At 38.8% G+C, this 17,718-nt stretch overlaps 1 protein-coding gene across 1 annotated transcript; it reads right to left on the bottom strand.

Annotated features, from left to right (window-relative positions):
• Nucleotides 1-5,756: 5,756 nt before the first annotated feature.
• On the bottom strand, nucleotides 5,757-15,221 carry ZCCHC9 (zinc finger CCHC-type containing 9). Its single transcript, XM_081231082.1, has 6 exons — nucleotides 15,142-15,221; nucleotides 13,606-14,012; nucleotides 10,788-10,938; nucleotides 10,393-10,485; nucleotides 8,186-8,254; nucleotides 5,757-6,915 (listed from the first exon to the last, which is right to left on the bottom strand). The coding sequence occupies exons 2-6, from the start codon at nucleotides 13,987-13,989 to the stop codon at nucleotides 6,797-6,799; spliced, it is 816 nt and encodes a 271-aa protein (XP_081087208.1). The 5' UTR covers nucleotides 13,990-14,012; nucleotides 15,142-15,221; the 3' UTR covers nucleotides 5,757-6,796.
• Between the last annotated feature and the right edge of the window lie 2,497 nt (nucleotides 15,222-17,718).

Below are 17,718 nucleotides of genomic sequence, written 5' to 3'. Positions count from 1 at the left end.
TAATAACATTTTTCTGGCCATGAAACATGACTTTTGTTAAACAACAAGAAGGTGTGGCGGGGGGGAGTTCACACTGAAAGATAGTAAATATTCTATGTAGCAATATATACATCCAGGATTTGGGCTTTTGGTTATTGATGGCCTGGTGGATAGGGTGGTCAGAGTAGGCCCCATTGAGGGATATTTCAGTGAAAACCTGAAGGCAGAGAGGGACTGAACCATGAGGATCTCCGGAGATAGCATGTTTTCCTGCAGAAGAACTAGCCCAGGCACAGCCTTTGAGATGGGAATGTGTTTCTGGCACATTCCAGGAAAAGCAGACACTGGAGAGGCTGGAATAGAGAGGTAATTAACGACAGATGAATTCACGACAGCCTTTTCTGGATTTCTTTGGTGCCCTGACTTTAAGCAAACACGACTAAACCAAGGGTAAGCAGCAAAGCTAGTTCATCAGCAGTCACCCTCAGGCTGCTGGAGACTAAGGACAGAGGGAACATAAAAATGTAGTCATGCTTATTTTCTCCTTTGGAGTGTCAAAATATCCTCCAGAAACACTGAAGATTTCATACCTTTCTTGATAGTAAGGGTTTTCAAGTGTGTCTAACAGGACTGAAAGCTTTTTGATTAAGAAAGGAAGTTCTTCCCTATTAATTCTTCCTGGTTTTAATGCAACTGAGTTTCTGATTTATATTCAGTTTTTCTATCATATTTTTAAAGAATTCTAGAGAAAAAATGTAAAAATTGATCTATACAGTTTAGGATATAGTTTACCGTTATGGTCTAACACCTCTAGGAAATAATGAACAATTTTAATTAAACCTAGAGAAATCCAGAGTATTTTTATATATACCATCACAAGGTTTTGTTCATATTTCTTATTGCACATTTCAGAGACAACCTTGGAAATTTTTATTGGTATATTTATAGGAGTAGTTTTGAAAATATATGTTGAAAATGTGTATGTTAAGGAATAAGTTTTATGTTTCGAATAAATTATTGAAATGTAAACTATGAAGCTTGTTCAATGACTCATTTTATGCATTTGAAGGTTGTGTTAACTACTGCGACAGGCAGTTCACCATGGGCCCAGAGGGGTCCTGCATATTATTGCTGAGTGTGCCAAACTGCAAGACTTATTTATCCACAGGCAAATGCTAGTCCCATAGGCAATTAAGCAGGTCAAGGTGACCACAGCTTGACTTCAGTGTAATGGCTCACTCTCTGGGCGTAGGAAGGCTGGCTTGTTTGCTCTGTGCTACAGTGTTTGCAACTTGTTCCTCAGCTGTGACACAAACCCGCTATGTCTATAGCATCCATCTGGGCCCATCATGTCACCCTGTGGGGACTAAGGGAAAAAGGGAAGCAACAGAAATAAGTTGATACTCACGATACTCACGGTGTTTGCTGTGCCATGCATACTATCTTTTGTCTCTGAACCAGGATTCTCATGCCTTGTCCACATCCATGAAACAGTAACAGACTAGTGTATTAAGAACCTCAGACCCTTCACAGTTCTTGATAGTAACCCACCTCCAGATTCAAAAGTCAGAGAAATATTATAAAATGTCTTTCTCATTGTACACCTGAAGGTATAAAGTACCATATAAAAATTACACATCTGATGCCATCTTTCCCTTCCTCATTTTGTGACATTTTTAGGGACATTTGAAAATAGATTCAAAATTAATATTTCTGTCATTTCCATAGCTCATTATCCCTCTCCATGTCCTCCCTTCTTTCCTTATCTGGCTTAGATTCCATGGTCTATCATTAATATCACACCCTGGAAAACGCCTGTACCTTTTCCTTTCATTCGACTTGTCTGGCAAACTCAAAACTGTGGTTAAAGTATTTGTAATACCTCACCCCTGCACTAAGCACCTGAAAACTGTGGACGGGTCTCACTTGAAATTTATGACCACAGATTTCAAAAGGCCTCTGATAATACTACTACATTTCCTATATGTTTGCTATTTCACACTGCCTTCTCTTCCTTCAAGTTTCTCATGTCTCCTACCCTTTCTCAGTTAATGAAATTTAGAAAATACTCCTTTGAGGAAAACATAAACCATTAGGCAGGAGTTGTCTCACCTCCCCATCTATGTACATTCCACATCTTTGCCATCCTTCCTAACACAATGAATTAAACATCTCTACCCTAGCAAAGAACCATTTCTCTAACCTTCTCCGAGGCTTCCCTCCTCCAATTCTCTTTTTTTCTCTATTTCAGGAGTCTTTCCTGGATTATTTTCATAGCCACTATTATCTCTTATCTTAAAATAAATAAAAACAAAGCAAAACAACACTTCACCTGATCCAGTTTCCTAAAGGCCACCTATCTCTACTCCAATTATCTATAAATGTGGTCTTCATATCCTTATTTCATTTACCAAACTGTACTTCTCCCTCTATTACTCCACAAAGACCTCTCTTATTGCCACAACTAATGGACCTGTTAGCTTACTTAGCCTCTGAGCAGCATTAACAAAGTTGACTAGTTCCTTCTTTTTGCAGCATTGTCTCCACTTGGCTTCCATGATGTCACACTCTTGGATTTCCTCCTGCGTGACCAGTCACACTTTTAAATCCTCTTGAAGTTCTTCCTCCTCCACCAGACCTCTAAATTTTAGACTACCCAGGGCTCTGTTCTTGGCCTCTTCTCCTCTATCTCCATTCCTCAGTGAGTCCACCCAGCCTCTGGGTTTTAAAAGACATCTACTTGCCAATAACTCCCAAATCTGTGTCTCAAGCCCTAAACTCTCCTGAACTCCACACTTGTATATCTAACTACTTATTTGACATTTCCACTAAGATAATCATCATCTCAAAGTCCACATTTCCAAAATAGATCTCTTAATTCTGCCACCTTTCCCTCCATAAATCCTCCTTCCTTCAGGAAATCTTATTAACTCTATGTTAAAAATATCAACATAATCAGAACCTGACCCCTTCTAACAACTCCACCACGACAACCCTCATTCACACCATCTTCTCTCACCTGAATTATAACCTGTTTTTATCCTTACTACTCCCTTCACTCTGCTCTCAACTCGGCAATCAGATCATGTCACGTTTCTCCCCAAACGTGTGAAAAATTTTGCATATCACAGAGTGAAAGCCAAAGCTTTATAATGGTCTGGGGTATGTTGTGGTGCGTTGGATTATTTTTCAGAAATATTCACTCCCTCACCACCATTCCCACCTCCACGAATGGAGCGCTCTATTCTACCTCTTGTCTCTGAGCTTGATTGTGTGACTCATCAACAGACATGATGCAACCAAAGGCTTGAAAATGGTTTTCCAAGTGGACCTGCCCTCTTACATCTCTGCCACTGTCCTGAGAAAAACATGTCAGGGATAGCCTGCTGGTCCCAGGAAAAGGAAGAGAGACACCTGCAATAGAGCTTCTTCATCTGAGCCTAGTTTAGATCAGCTGACCCCAAACCAACTTCTTATGGATGTGAGCAAGCCCAAATGAGATTAGCAGAGCTGTCCAGATAAGCCCAGTCTAGATCTGACTTATAGGCATGAGCTAAATAACCACTTACTAGTGTATGCTTCTGAGAGTTTGTGGTTTTTATGTGGCAGAAACTGGTAGAGGCTATAAGATATGACCCCTGTTAACTCTCTGATCTTCTACTAGTTTATCCCTCTCTTTTCCAACCATATTCGCCTCTTTGCTGTTTTTCAACTATACCAGGCAGGCTCCTTCCTCAGTATCATTGCATTTACTTATTACCTCACATCAAGATATCCAAGGCTTTCTCCCTAATACCTCCCTGTGTACTATACAATGTAACATTACAAATGAACCTCGAAAACATTATGCTAAGTGAAGGAAGCCAGTCAAAAAGGTCACATCTTCTTTCTGCCCCTCAAATATGGCAAGCTCATGGCTTTGACTATTTTCTCTCCCTTAAACGCTCTTCCTCATTATCTTCACAACAAATTTCTTCCTGTCATCAGATTTCAGCTTAAAAGTCTTTCCCTCAGAGGCCTTCCCCTGATTATCCAACCTGAAGTAGCTACCCACCCTCTTGCATCATCTGTGTTAATTCTATCACATATTCATTTAATTCACTCATTCATTCAACAAGTGTGAATGCTCTGTATGCGCCAAGCACTTCTGAGGATAAGACTCAAAATTCCTGCCCTCATGTAACCTATAATCCGGTGGAGAGGGGACAAATAGTGTTATGTAGGAACATAAATTATGGAGAAAATTTAGACAGCAAGAGAATGAAAAGTTATTGGGATGAGGAAAAAGCTATTTCCTATAAGGCCGGTCATAAAAGACTCTCTATTAAGCAGATTATAGGTAGACGCCTGAACGAAGTCAGAGAGGGTTGACTCTGGGGTGTGGTGGGGAGAATGTCAAGAAAAGAGTAACTTGAGATGCGAGCCTACAGGCTTGGAATATAATTGTACTGAATAAAATGGAGACAAGAAAGGGAATTAGTCCATTTTTTCCCGCAGGGGAAGTGATGAGATTTAAAGCTATTATGAGTTGGAGGTGTTAGTGCAACATCCAAGTAAGACTGTCCAGCAGGCAGGTGAGAAGACAGAACCGAAACCAGGGATTTTAGGGCAAGATGGAGATTTAGGAGTCAGCCATAGCAAAGTGAAAGATAAGCTTGTAAAGAGAGATGACATTTCCAAAGGACTAAAGGAAGAAAAGAGTGCTAACCACTAAGTCTTAGGGGATTCAACAAAATATTTATAAAATGTATAAAATATCCCTATTATTTTTATTTTTTTATTTTTTATTTTTTTTGCGGTACGCGGGCCTCTCACTGTTGTGACCTTTCCCGTTGTGGAGCACAGACTCCGGATGCGCAGGCCCAGCGGCCATGGCGCACGGGCCCAGCCGCTCCGCGACATGTGGGATCCTCCCAGACCGGGGCACGAACCCATGTCCCCTGCATCGGCAGGCGGACCCTCAACCACTGCGCCACCAGGGAAGCCCATCCCTATTATTTTTACTGATATTTCTGATATGTATTTTTTGTTCCTATGTCTCCTCTCCATTCTTCAGCCCCAGCAGAACGCATGTGGCCTTGTTTGTCTTATTCACTGCCACAATCTCAAGTGCCTGAAAGAGTACCAGGAACATAGTAGGTCCTTGGAAAACATATAATGAATAAAGTAAATGTGTGCCTTCTTCTTTTGGCATTCTTAGTTAAGAAAATAACCAACATCAAGCAATACACAATCTCTCAGGATGTCAGAATTTCTGTCTCTGGTGAGTTTCTTTAACAAGGTGTCCATACAGCTTTCCAGTGTTACATTCAGCACCTGCAATTTATTTCCAATGATTTCACTGCCTACTTTGTAGACCATTAAAATGTAAATAAAGTAACCCCAAGGAACACAAAATGGACATCCCTGCATTGAAGACTACATAAAAAACATTAGACTTAACTTGCAGCTGACAGGTTTTTGACTTTCCAGAGCCTTTTGCTCCTGATAGGACAGGTGAAATAAATCTGGGTGTGTTCAGACTAAATGACCAGGGCAGCACTGCTGTCCTTTTCCAGCTGCATGACTTGTACCATTCCTTTTAAATGGCACTCATTTCCTTAAGTTCTGGGATGCTGAGCCATATTGTCATGTTTTCCTCTGTCACTGAAAAAAAAAAAAGAACAGCTCCTATTAAGATTAGAAATGTTCAGAGGTACAGACATTAAAACAGAAAAGTGTTCCTTTTCTTATTTGGTAAATATTTTGCTTTTGAAACATCAGTAACTAATCACAGCTGTTTCCTTTTATTACAAATGTATCCAATCAGGTAAAGTTCCAAATGAAACACACAATCCAACAGTCATTCCATTATACAGAACAATGGGAGGCTTAAGCCTTGTGAAATATATGTATTAAGTATGCATGTATTCATCAAATCAAACAAAGAAGCTAATGGGTCTCTGATTAGTGTTCTAACTCTGTTATGATGATGATGATGCTTGCGTCTCATTCTGACTCATCTAAAACATGTGAACAAAATGCTATTAAGTTTGATAGACAATCTGTTATGTGCCATCATCATTCTGGTTAAATAGCACAAACTGAATTTTGGCTAGAATTTCTCTCTTGAAAATCAGGGGCAAAGAAAGAGCTGCTGTTAAGTTGAGATACTCTTCTATTTTAACCTCAATAATTTGTTCTTTATGTCAAAACTAAAAGAAAAATTTTAAAAAATTAAGCTCATCTAGGATTCATAAAGATTGTGTTTCCAAAGGGATTGTTACATGGACATTAGTGGACAATGGCTCACTCAATCCAAAATTAGGTATTCAGAAAAATAAGTAAATAGCAAGTGAGTTTTTATTAAATGTTTTTAAAATACAGATTTTGTGGCAATTATAAATTAATTTCTAATATAATAATAAATTGATACTTTGAACCAAGAAAACAATATAACAAAAATGCATTTCCTAATGCAAAGCAGGTACCCTATTTTTAGGGATAGTTCATATTAATGCGTAACTTTGTTTTTAGAAAAAGATGATTGTTACAATCAGGTATATAACCACTTAGTTACACCTAAGTTCTGTTGGTTAAAAATATATTCTTTTAGAAAATGCATTTTGAACATATTATACTTTTTTTCAGTGATTTTCTCCAAACAATGGTAGAAGTGCTCCTTGACGGACAGAACTCAGGAACCGGTTTGACCACACCTAGATTATACTGATATCTACAATACAGGACTCCAAGGGAGAGTCCAGCTCCAACTTATGAAGTAGGCCCAGTTCAGAATGTTTACCAATGAGGTGCTAACAAACGATAGCACTAATCATCAAAAATTAACAACTTTAGGTATCTTTGTTTTGGGTTTCTGTGGTTTAGGCACATCCAAAATGTCTTCATAGTCCGCACTCATTCCCTTTGCCCAGCGACCAACTGTGACCATTCGATCTGTAAAGACATAGAAAAGTCAGAATGTAAGAGAAACAGTCATCAAATACATCCACCTAGATTGGTATTGGTTTAGCAAAGGAACTAGTTTTGACATGAATAATCACAAAGAGAGAAGACTCCATCACTAAAGGAAAGTGAGCAATTCTGTAATTGATTATAACCCTTGATTTCAGAGTACCACAGGCAATTTCTCATCCCAATTAGGGAAATGCAGCAACTGCTTTGCAATGCACAAATTGATGAGAAAGCTCTTTCATTCTTTCCCAGAGTTCATCATTACAGAGTCAATGAATTCCAAGAGTCTGCAAACAGCAAGACTTATGAAGCATCAGTTTCAAATGAACAAGATTCCACCTGTGAAATTATACAACATCTGCTTGTCAGTCTTGTCATTTGGGAAGAGGCAATCCTCCCAGGAGGGAGAATTCAAATTCCACTTCATCATTTCAATCTCACTGCCTACAGTGTAGTAAAGACTATCTTCTTCTAGACAAGATTGTAAACAAGAACTCTTGGTTTTCAGATTCAAGTGCTAGGGGTAGGAAGTAAGAATGGGCAGACTTATTTGTGTGGTACTATGACTATACGATATAAAAAGAAATGTGCTTTTTCCCCAAGAAGCACTAGTGGGCTATCCTACTGTCTTGCTTTCTTTCACACAGGATTATCATCATTTTAAGCTAGGTAAACTAATGTAATAATGGTCTCCACATCCCAAAAAAATCTACCTTAGGTTTGGTGAACATTTATGAAGTTTTTGATGACCGAGGGTAGTATTTCACTGGGAAGAAAATATAACTGGCCAGATGCTGTGTGGATAACACAATTTTAATATTTTTGGCAGTTTTTGCAACTAACTGAATCCTTTTGGTTTCAGAGCATACATGAGGATACTCAGTCATAAGAATACTGTAAGTTATTCTCAAATTTCTTATTTTCTCTTAGTGAATTAATACTTTTCTTCAAGTAAGAGAATTGGCTCTATTATTAAATACAGGGGTGAGCAAATAAAAATATTTATGAATAAGATGCTTTATAAAATCAGGGTCCTCTGGGGCTTACTGGTCATTTTTTTTTCCCACCTGAGAACAGCAGCTGATGCTCAGTTAGTACTGCTGATAAAGAAATGATGAAGTCATCACTGCAGTAGGAAACCAGGCAGCCTTAAAATTAGTTGTACATCAACAAGATATTAATAACAAAATTCAGCAAAAACACAGAGGAATACTAATCTCACCCCTTCAAAATGGAGGCCCAGAGATCTCACCTGATTTCTGACTTTCGGGGCAATCTTTCTTAAAATGTTCTACAGAGCCACAAAGTCTGCAGCAACCACCTATAAGAAGAACAGAGTGATTGAAAACCTCTAATTTTTACATAGGGCTTTTAATGTCTCAAAGCACTTTCATATCTTATTTGGTCCTCACAACCTTGTTAGTTGCGAAGGTAGCTGGAGCCAGGAACTTACTCCTATTAAGTCCATTCTCCATTCCTCTTGACTTCAAAGAGCACTAAACTGTACCTACCCACCATTTCTTGCCCCTGGCCTTCAGGTCAGATGTGGGAAAGAGAAGTGAGATATGACAGAAGATACGTGTCCTCTGGAGTGTCCAAGAGCCACTGCACAGAAGCCTGGATCTTTACCACAGTTAGAAAGGGAAGGGTTTGTGAACTCTGAAAAATCTGTGTGCAGATGCATTTTTTGAGAATGCCCACAGTTTTTAATCAGATTCTTTAATGAGCAGAATGTTTAACCATGAGGTGCTATGAGGTCCCCAAAGGGTTAGGAATCACTGCTCTGCTGTACAGGTCAGATGGGGGTGAGCAATTACAAAAGGAATGAAATTAACTTTTGTTTCAATGCCTTCTATCTGCCAGGCATCCTAACTCGAGTAAAAATGCCTATTGGTCTTCTTTAAGCAACATTCCAGGACTGTGAATTACAACACATTTGGTTTCTAAAATGAGTCTTCACTGAATGGTCGAACACTATTGCTTAACCGTCAAGCATTATCACGATCATGCTCATAATGTTAAGTGACTCACTCAGAAAAATGACCCTAATAGGATGAATTCTCACTTCTATGTGACCTACTCCCCTGGCTGCACTTTTTTATATCTAGTCATTTTGGTTGACCATACAAAGGCATCTTTGCTCACTAGTCATATTATATGACCTGTTTCTTTGTCTTTTTTTTTTTTTGCGGTACACAGGCCTCTCACTGTTGTGGCCTCTCCCATTGCGGAGCACAGGCTCCGGATGCGCAGGCTCAGCGGCCATGGCTCACGGGCCCAGCCGCTCCGCGGCATGTGGGATCTTCCCGGACTGGGGCACGAACCCGTGTCCCCTGCATCGGCAGGCAGACTCTCAACCACTGCGCCACCAGGGAAGCCCTGACCTGTTTCTTAAGTTCAAAACTGAAAGGCACTTTTGAGCATCTTCCAGGTCCAGGACTCTTTACTGTTGTAGATGCCATAGTGAAATAGAAGAGGCACTTGAATAATATATTTTAATCCTTATAACTCTTAAGGTAAAATATCATAATTCATCAAATCTAAGACACCACTGATTATAAAATGTATCATTATTTTACATTGCTCTCTGGAAAAAAAAACTTCCAATTATGTGACACTCCCCAATAGTAAGATACATTGAGTTCAGAGATACTAAAATATGAAAAAAATGTGTATTTCAGAATCAATGAAATACAATTTTCTCATCTCCATTTTACAGGTAAGGAAACTGAGAAGAGAGACGTTAACTTGGCCAAAGTCCCACAGTTAGTGAGTGGTAGTGCTGAGGCTATAACTGGTCTAACTCCAAAGCTATGCTTTTTCACTGGACTTCTGCAAGGGGACCCAGTCACAACACAAGTGGTTTCTAGAACCTGATGGTACCAGCATCACATTAACAAATGACTCACATTAACAGATGACAACCTCCTCCTTAAAGCTTTAAACATCACAGACTTTATTGTGGGCACCTTAAGCCATTAGTTGAGCTAAAGGTAAGAAAGTTACTTGATTCCCATGCCAGACAACTAACTAAGGAAAACATTCAGAAACAAAAGTTATTACAAATATGAATAGTGTGTACCAACCCTTCTACCCAAAATGGTATGCCAGACTGATATTAAATTCACAACACTATTTTTAAAATCTTATCCTAGTTTGAGAAATTATCCCTTTGCTTCTTTTATGTTTAAAAGTAGGTACTTATACTCTCACAAATGATGCTGAAGCAAGCACAGATATTTTGAAGTATACACGTCAGTTTTTTCTGATTTGATGTATTAAAAATAATACCAAGTTACATTACACAAAAAGTCTAGTACATAGAATAGTGCTTGATAATGAAATTCTCAAGATTTTGCTACTTACTCAAGAATTTATTTTAAAACTGTTTAAGTATAAACTAAATCACAACTGCATGATGACTCACCATTTTCGACATATAAGAGTAAAAGTACTCACCATCAGCATAGAGTCCTTTGGGATTATCAGGACAAGATCTGGACAGATGTCCCATTTCCCCACAAACAAAACATTTTGCAAAAGGAAATTCACCTGTAACAATCAACAGTTCCTGTTGTTAGTTTTATATATAAATATATATATATACATATATATATATACATTATGTCATTCATATTATTTTAAAACACTGTATTCTCAGAGTGTTTTCAGAGTGTTTAAAACACATATTTGTTTTTACATGATTTAAAGTTTAATCTCATTTGATTTCAAAATAGTAAGTGACACACTCATAACAAACCCTGTCAACAACAAAAAAAACAAGTTGGCTATTTACTGGCCACTTTCCCCATTAACCAAATAAAAAATTGATAGTAAAAAAGATACATTAATACCAAAAGCTGGGTCTACTTTAGCCTTGCACTTGGTTATTTCATGCTCTGTGGATCCACACCGGTAACATATTCCAGTGCCCATTTCTTGATTCTCAAGGGCAGCTGGGCAATCTGCAATCCCGTGGCCAGGTTTTCTACAATGGAAACATACCTAGGAAAACAAAAATGTGAGTTTCCACACTGCAACACTACACTGGCTTTATTAATTCTAGTCATCAAAAATGTCTTTAAAACATTCCTCATTTTAAAGTTATCTAGTTCTTTTTTTTGAAATCTCAGTATTTTATCTGTAGAAAAGTGTTTCACATATTCCTAAACCATAAGAAATGTCATTTCCATCAGAGAGTTTCAGTGCTTTTGAAAACCCTCAATCCATAAATCTCTCAGTCTCAGACACAAGTTATAAATGTCTTTGTAGGAGGTAATTGCTTAAATGAATTAAGCAAATATGGACTATTCATTTCATTAATGGGGATGTCTGTACCTAGAAACACTGAGTTTTCTGGAGGAGATGGACAATGACCATAAAAATTATCACTCAAAATTAATACTTTCACTTTTAAGGTTCACATAATTGAATGAATTTGGGTCAAGTGATTCCATTTAAATTATGATTCGAATCATAAGATATATTTCATACCAAAATGTATACTTAAATTTTTATATCTTTCATACATATTCCTTAATATTCATAAATAGATAGAGGTTTCATTTTAGAATATATGCACATTTTCAAGGTATAATTCTAAGATGAATTATTTGGCTCCAGCCTAACATTGAACAATGGTTTGGTGTCTTTACATACTACGTAGCAATTTGCAGGATATTTTTCGCTGCAATGAATGAGAATATCAGTCATAATCAAAGACGGTAGATAGCTGAAGTATTTTATTTAAACTGGAAAAAAGTATATTTTTTGGATAACAAATAATTCATCATTTAATTTTTTTTTGAAATAAGCACAAGGTTTTTAAAAAGCAAATTCAGTAGGCAAAATAATATTTTGCAACTATGCCCTCACTTTCTTTTTCTCCTGTTTAGTAACATACTGGAAAAGAAAGAGTCCCTTTAGTCTTTATTAACTTTTACTTTTAAAATGAGCTAGTGCAAACAAAGAAAATTCATTTATTCTACAACTGCAGGAAAAGTTACTACCCAAAACTGGATCACCAACATAAGAAGTCTTGGATTTTTGGTGAAGTCAAGGTTGTCTCTAGTAACCTGACAGCTTACTGACTAGGGTTTTATCTGTAAAAACCTAATCTTCACCAAATACAAACTTTTTGAATGATCCTTAAATTTAATGTAGATGGGATTGTGGAGAGTAGACTGGTAAATTTCTAGATGTCAACTTATTAACAATAGAACTGATGCTTAGTCTGCTTAGTCTGAGGTATTAAAAAGAAAAACAAGAAAATGAGTTGAAGGGTCTCAACAAGCCATATATTATTTAAAGCACATGCTTTAATATAAAGAATTCCTTTTTTTTTTTTTTTTGGAAAAACAATGTCCTTCCCCTTAATTAAAAACATAAAACTTCTCTTAAAAGGTCACAATACTAAACTTTTTCAAAAAGTATGCAATTCACCACATCGCCTATGTCAATGAAATTATCTTTACATTATCTTTACATTAAATTAACTTGACTTTAAAATATTTAAAAATTGTATAATTTAAACAAAACTATCTTGATCCAAATAGAAATGATTATCTTTTCTAGCCCAATTTATCCATAAGGAACATTTTATCAGTACTGTCCCCACAAAAGAATCTTTAAATATGACCCTGCATAAAACTAATCCTGCAAATAGTCAGAAGCCACATTTATAGAGGCTGTAACACTTCAAGTCTACACTGGTGCAAACAGTGCTCTACATGTAGTAATTCTAATAAAAAATAAAACTGTAAAATAGCAACAAGTCCTGATTCTTACGTAGTATCCTGCTAGAAGAATCCCTTGCTAGAGAAGGGAAAGAATTATACCAACTATGTCATTTCCTGTGTCTGACACAGTTTAAAATCCAGGTCTTGGCACCATGGAAATAAACCTGTAGCCCCCAGCACCCCTCTCAGTGTAACATGGGGAAGGAGGGAGCAATGACTAGGGAGAGTCTCAAGGAGTTTTAACTCTGCTATTACTCTGTTACTAACCAGTATGATTCTTATTAGATCTCCTTCCTGTGCAATCAGTTTTTCATGGATAAAGATAAAAGGAGACATCCTTTCCAACTAATGGGAACCACACATATCTAACCTGTTGTACTTAACCTTCCCCCTTATTTTGATCTTTCTAAAAAATGGCTGTTTGAAAAAGGGCTACTGGAAGGGGTGAGAACATAGGTCTTAAAGTCAGACTCTGGGTTTAAATATCTTCTTTTTTTCTTTTGGCTGAACTACATAGAGTTAGCAGCTCATTTAGGTTCACATTTATTTAATAACGCATATACTTATAAAGTGCCGACCACAATTCTAAGTAATCAAATATTAACACCTTTTCCTGGGTTTGAATTTCTCCTCTGCTATTGGCTAAGTGGCTTTCAGCAAGATACTTAACCTAGCTGCACACCAGTGTTTTCTACCCAAAATATGGAAATAATGCCACCATCTTTGTATGTTGTGATAATTAATCAGTACATCAACTGTCTAGCATAGAGAAGGTGTTCAAAAAAAGTCCTAGTGCCATTACTAGCCCTCAAAAAGATGCCGTATAAGTCTAGGACATAACCACAATCAGACTCTGCTAAAATACATATCTGAGTGTATGAATAATAGTTTCTAGCCATACAAAGTAACATTTTAGTAGAAGTGATAATCTTACCATTGCATTTTTCTTTGCTGCTTGTCTTTTTAATCGTCTTCCTTCCCGGCGACTATCTTTCTTTAAAGCAACTGCAATTTCTTCCCTGACTTCCTGACTGTCTGCTGCTATCATCTCCCCACTGCAAACCATCTGTGAGTTTTGCCTTAGATATTCCATGAATCCATTCACATCTTCATTTAAATACTCCTTTTTCTTTTTATTCTTTTTGTGTTTTGCTTGGGGTGCATGATTTTTAAAGGACAGACTATCGGCTTCAAGTTGTTTACTCTTTGGTAGGTTTTGGCTTTTTCCCTCAAAGGACCCCTTCTTCATGTCCTCCCATGATGTTGCAGGGAAGGGTCTTTTGTTCTGTGTGGTAGTAACTCGTGCCCACCTGGTCATGGCTTCATCAGATGTTTATCAGTCTTTAAGACAAGCATAGCCAGTTAGTCACCATCTCAAATAAAAAAATGAAACTAAAGATACATGCTATATCACTGTATCACCTGTAACCATATGTTAGAGTTTTAATTATTAAAACACTTTTTAACTTAGATATCTGTATATTTAATTCTATAACATGCTGCAGAGATATGCCTGTAATGTAAATCTAGCCCTTGCTATCACACCAGTAAGAAAACAAACAGCAACAACAAAAAACACACGGATATAAATACTTGCTTCAAACTGGAAAACAATTCATTAAGAAACCAAATTATTTCCAAAATTAAATCACATAGTAATAGTAAATGAAGTTACTTTTCCCAAATTCTGCAGTTTTCTTAGCGGTTTATTTTCCTATCTCTAAGTCCCAGGTCTACTTTCTTCCAATCTTCTTGCTTAGTCTGCCATTTCATCGCAAATAATTTGCACAGCAAATTAGTAAGTATACACAACTCCTGTCCTTTGACCTGAAGTCTGTCATTACAACTCTTTCCGGCAGATTGATAAGCAAAATATGTGTTTGCAGTCACGTGATAATACCGAGTCTTCCTTTTATTAATCAGAGCGTAAGCTACTTCCAGCCCAGCTGTTTCAAATAATTTTCAGTTATTAAGACGCCCCTCTTTTAGGGGAGCATCCCGTGCGGAAAACCTCAGTTCCTGCCACGACATCCCTTCAGCACAAGCTGCGGGGCGGAGCCAATGAACAGGTGTGGGGCTGTGCACGCCACTTTACACTACGCGCGCGCACTCGTCGCTGCAGATCCTGTGACTGTCACAGTGGGGACTGGAGCTGTTCAAGAGGAGAAAGGTTATCCTTCCCCTGAGTACATGGAACAGGGGAAGCTCTGAGTACCCGGTCGGCCGGATCCATTCGACCCGACGGGTCCCAGTGGGGTTGGCCCGCGCCGGCCCAAGCGGCCAGCCTCCTACAGCTGAGGAGGATCCCGTCACCGGCGGCCTGGGCCCGCCGCGGTGCCCGGTGCTTCAGCCCCACCTGGCGCTGGGGGCCCTCGGGGACGTAGCCGCCACTCCCTCCACCCTCCCACCGCGTCCCAGGGAACGAAAGAGGGGTTCCCACCACCTTACTCCCCAACGCGCAGCTTCTTACCACGCACGAATCCTCCAGAGCAACAGAGTTGGCAGGCCAGAGAAACCCGTCCGGCTGCGGCGGCGGGGGCGACAGTCGGGAGCGGAAGCGCGTCGCTCCTGACAGCGCGTCACTTCCGGGGAGCAATTGGTTCACACGCTGAGGTGCGGCTGCCAGGCGCTATGGTGCCTCTCGGCATCAGTAAATGTGGCTAATTAGAAAATGTGCAGCTCGCAGTGTTTGAGGGGCCCCGCTCTGGACCCCGGAGACGCGAAGTTGAGAGTGCGCAATCTGTGCTGTGTGGAACGCACAACATAACATAGTGGGCGAGATGGATGGAAGTATCTGTGGGGTGGGAAAGGCCCGAAAGACTTCCCTGAGAAATGATCTTTGTACTGGACTTCGAAAGATAAAGCAAATAATTCTTGGGATTGGCGGCGGGAGTTACGTTTTTCTATCCGAAGTAAAGTAAAATTATTAGCGCAGTGGGAATGGATCGCTGTGATAGAAGTGTAAAAAGGACATTTGGGGCCCTACTGGGTGAAGGGCGGTGCCCCATAGTCCTGCCCAATGCTAGTTCAGCGTTCAACTGAAATACCACCCTGTGGAGCCAAAAACGTTCTCCTTTAAGAGAGAAATTGTAGTCTCCTGAGCAACTCTTTATCTCAGCTAGCCACCCCTCCCCCCGCGCCCCCCAACAAAAAAAACTTGGCTGCCACCAGCATTTGTGCTTGGTGGAAAAACTGACAATCCAGCAATCCACTCAGTTCGCCAGGACACCTGCTCCCATCCCCATCATCATGCTCGATCCCTTTTACCTCTTAAATATCTGTCCACTTTATCGCTACTGCTACCTCCCTTGTTCCAGCTTTCATCATGTCCCGCCTGGATTACTGGCAGCTGATCTGGGCATCCTTTCTTGTTGCACTCCCTCAAATCCATTTTCCGTGCCTTAGCGAAGCAAACTTTTGAAATGTAAATCAGATTGTTGCTCCCCTGCTTTAAAACCTTCCATAGTTTCCCACTGTTATTAGGATGAAGTTCAAACTCATTAACAAGATAAGTCCCTGCCTATTTCTCTAGCCTCACGCTGCACAAGTTCCGCCTCTTCTTTGAGCTCCATGCATAGGAGTCTCCTCAGTTTGTCAAATGCCACACGTATCTTGCTATCTCCAAGCCCTTATATATGCTCTTCTGTTTGTATGGTACTCCTCCTTCTCTTCTTCCAATTAATTTCTACTCACCCTTCAAGGCTTTTAACGTTTTATTCTCAAGTAAGCCTTCCAAAGCCCCCTCCTCAAACTAGATCAATCCCTAGTATACAGTCATGGCACTCTATACTTCTTTGTGGCGCTTTTCAAATTCGTAATTGCATAATGAATTGTGTAATAAGTTGTTTGTTGTACCCCCATTGCCTGGTACATAGTTGATGCTCAGTATGGCTTGTTAACTAAATGAAGAATAAGTATTTTGCAATGCTTGTTAAAGTAAGCTAGAAAATGAGTCTATTTTAAGAGGAAAGATTAAAGTCAATGCTATAGGAATATTGGAATTTGGTATAGTAAATATCACAAATATCCTAGGTCTTATGGTGGGGAAAATTTTAAAAGATTAAAAAAAAAATCCTCCAGCTCTGGAAGAGAGGGAGCTTCCTAAAAGATGTGAGAGTGCCACTCATACCATCATGTTCTTAACCAGCTGGCTTCAGGCTCTAAGTGCCGACCTAAAACCTGACATTTCATAAAGAGGTTTTCTCTGGCAGATGCCAGGTTCTTGAACATAATGTATGCCACTAGAGGGTGCATTCAACTAAAACTCGTCTTTAGTATTGTGCTGAATTTTAATCTGTAGAAGGTTGTATATTCCTGGAAGTGAAGGAACATGATCTCAATTTGCTTTTGTGGAAATGCATCAAATAAAAATTAGAAATTGAGCAAATCAGCCATAGAAATCCTTTGGGATTCAGAAGAAAGTATTAGTACTAATTATAGCTAACTCCCACTGAACATTTTATAGGTACCTAGCACTCTGTGCTTAATGCTTTCCATTCATTAACTCATTAATCCACCCAGTATCCTGAGAGGTAGAAACTATTATTTTCTCCACTTTACAATGAAGAAACAAGCTCAGAGAGCTAAAGTAACTTATCCAAGGTCACAAATTTAGTAAGAGGCAGAGTCAGGATTTGAACCATAAGCTCAGTCCAAAGCTGTGAGCTCCACTATGTTGAAATACTATAGGGGATTGTTTGCCAGCTTGAACCCACTTTAAAATAGACTTACTCAGTTAGCCTTGCCCATATGAGACTTTATTTATTTAGTTAGTTTTAGAATGTATTCACTTTTACAGTTCAATGGATTATCTTTTTATTAAATTTTTCATTCAGATATCATTAAAATACTGTAAATGTGTTATTTTCAAAACAGTATGATCCAGAGGATAAACGTTAAGTGAGGAACTGAAGTTCTGGTTATGAAGGGCTGAAGTACCTCATTTTTAGGAAATTATGAAGTGTATGATGTATACAGAAAAGTATATAAGACATATGAAGTAATCATAAAGCACGTGTTCACGTAAACACTGCCCAGTTTAAGAAGC

Source organism: Mesoplodon bidens, assembly GCF_964165515.1.
Source record: "Mesoplodon bidens genome assembly, chromosome: 4".
Classification (NCBI taxonomy): Eukaryota; Metazoa; Chordata; class Mammalia; order Artiodactyla; family Ziphiidae; genus Mesoplodon; species Mesoplodon bidens.
This window is presented reverse-complemented; position numbering and strand designations above follow the sequence as displayed.

Coding starts and splice junctions, on each gene's coding strand:
- ZCCHC9 (XM_081231082.1), bottom strand. CDS start 13,989: ATGACCAGGTGGGCACGAGTTACTACCACACAGAACAAAAGACCCTTC. Junction 8,255..10,392: donor CAAAGGACTCTATGCTGATG/GTGAGTACTTTT, acceptor TTCTTCTTATAG/GTGGTTGCTGCAGACTTTGT. Junction 6,916..8,185: donor CCCCGAAAGTCAGAAATCAG/GTGAGATCTCTG, acceptor ATGTCTTTACAG/ATCGAATGGTCACAGTTGGT.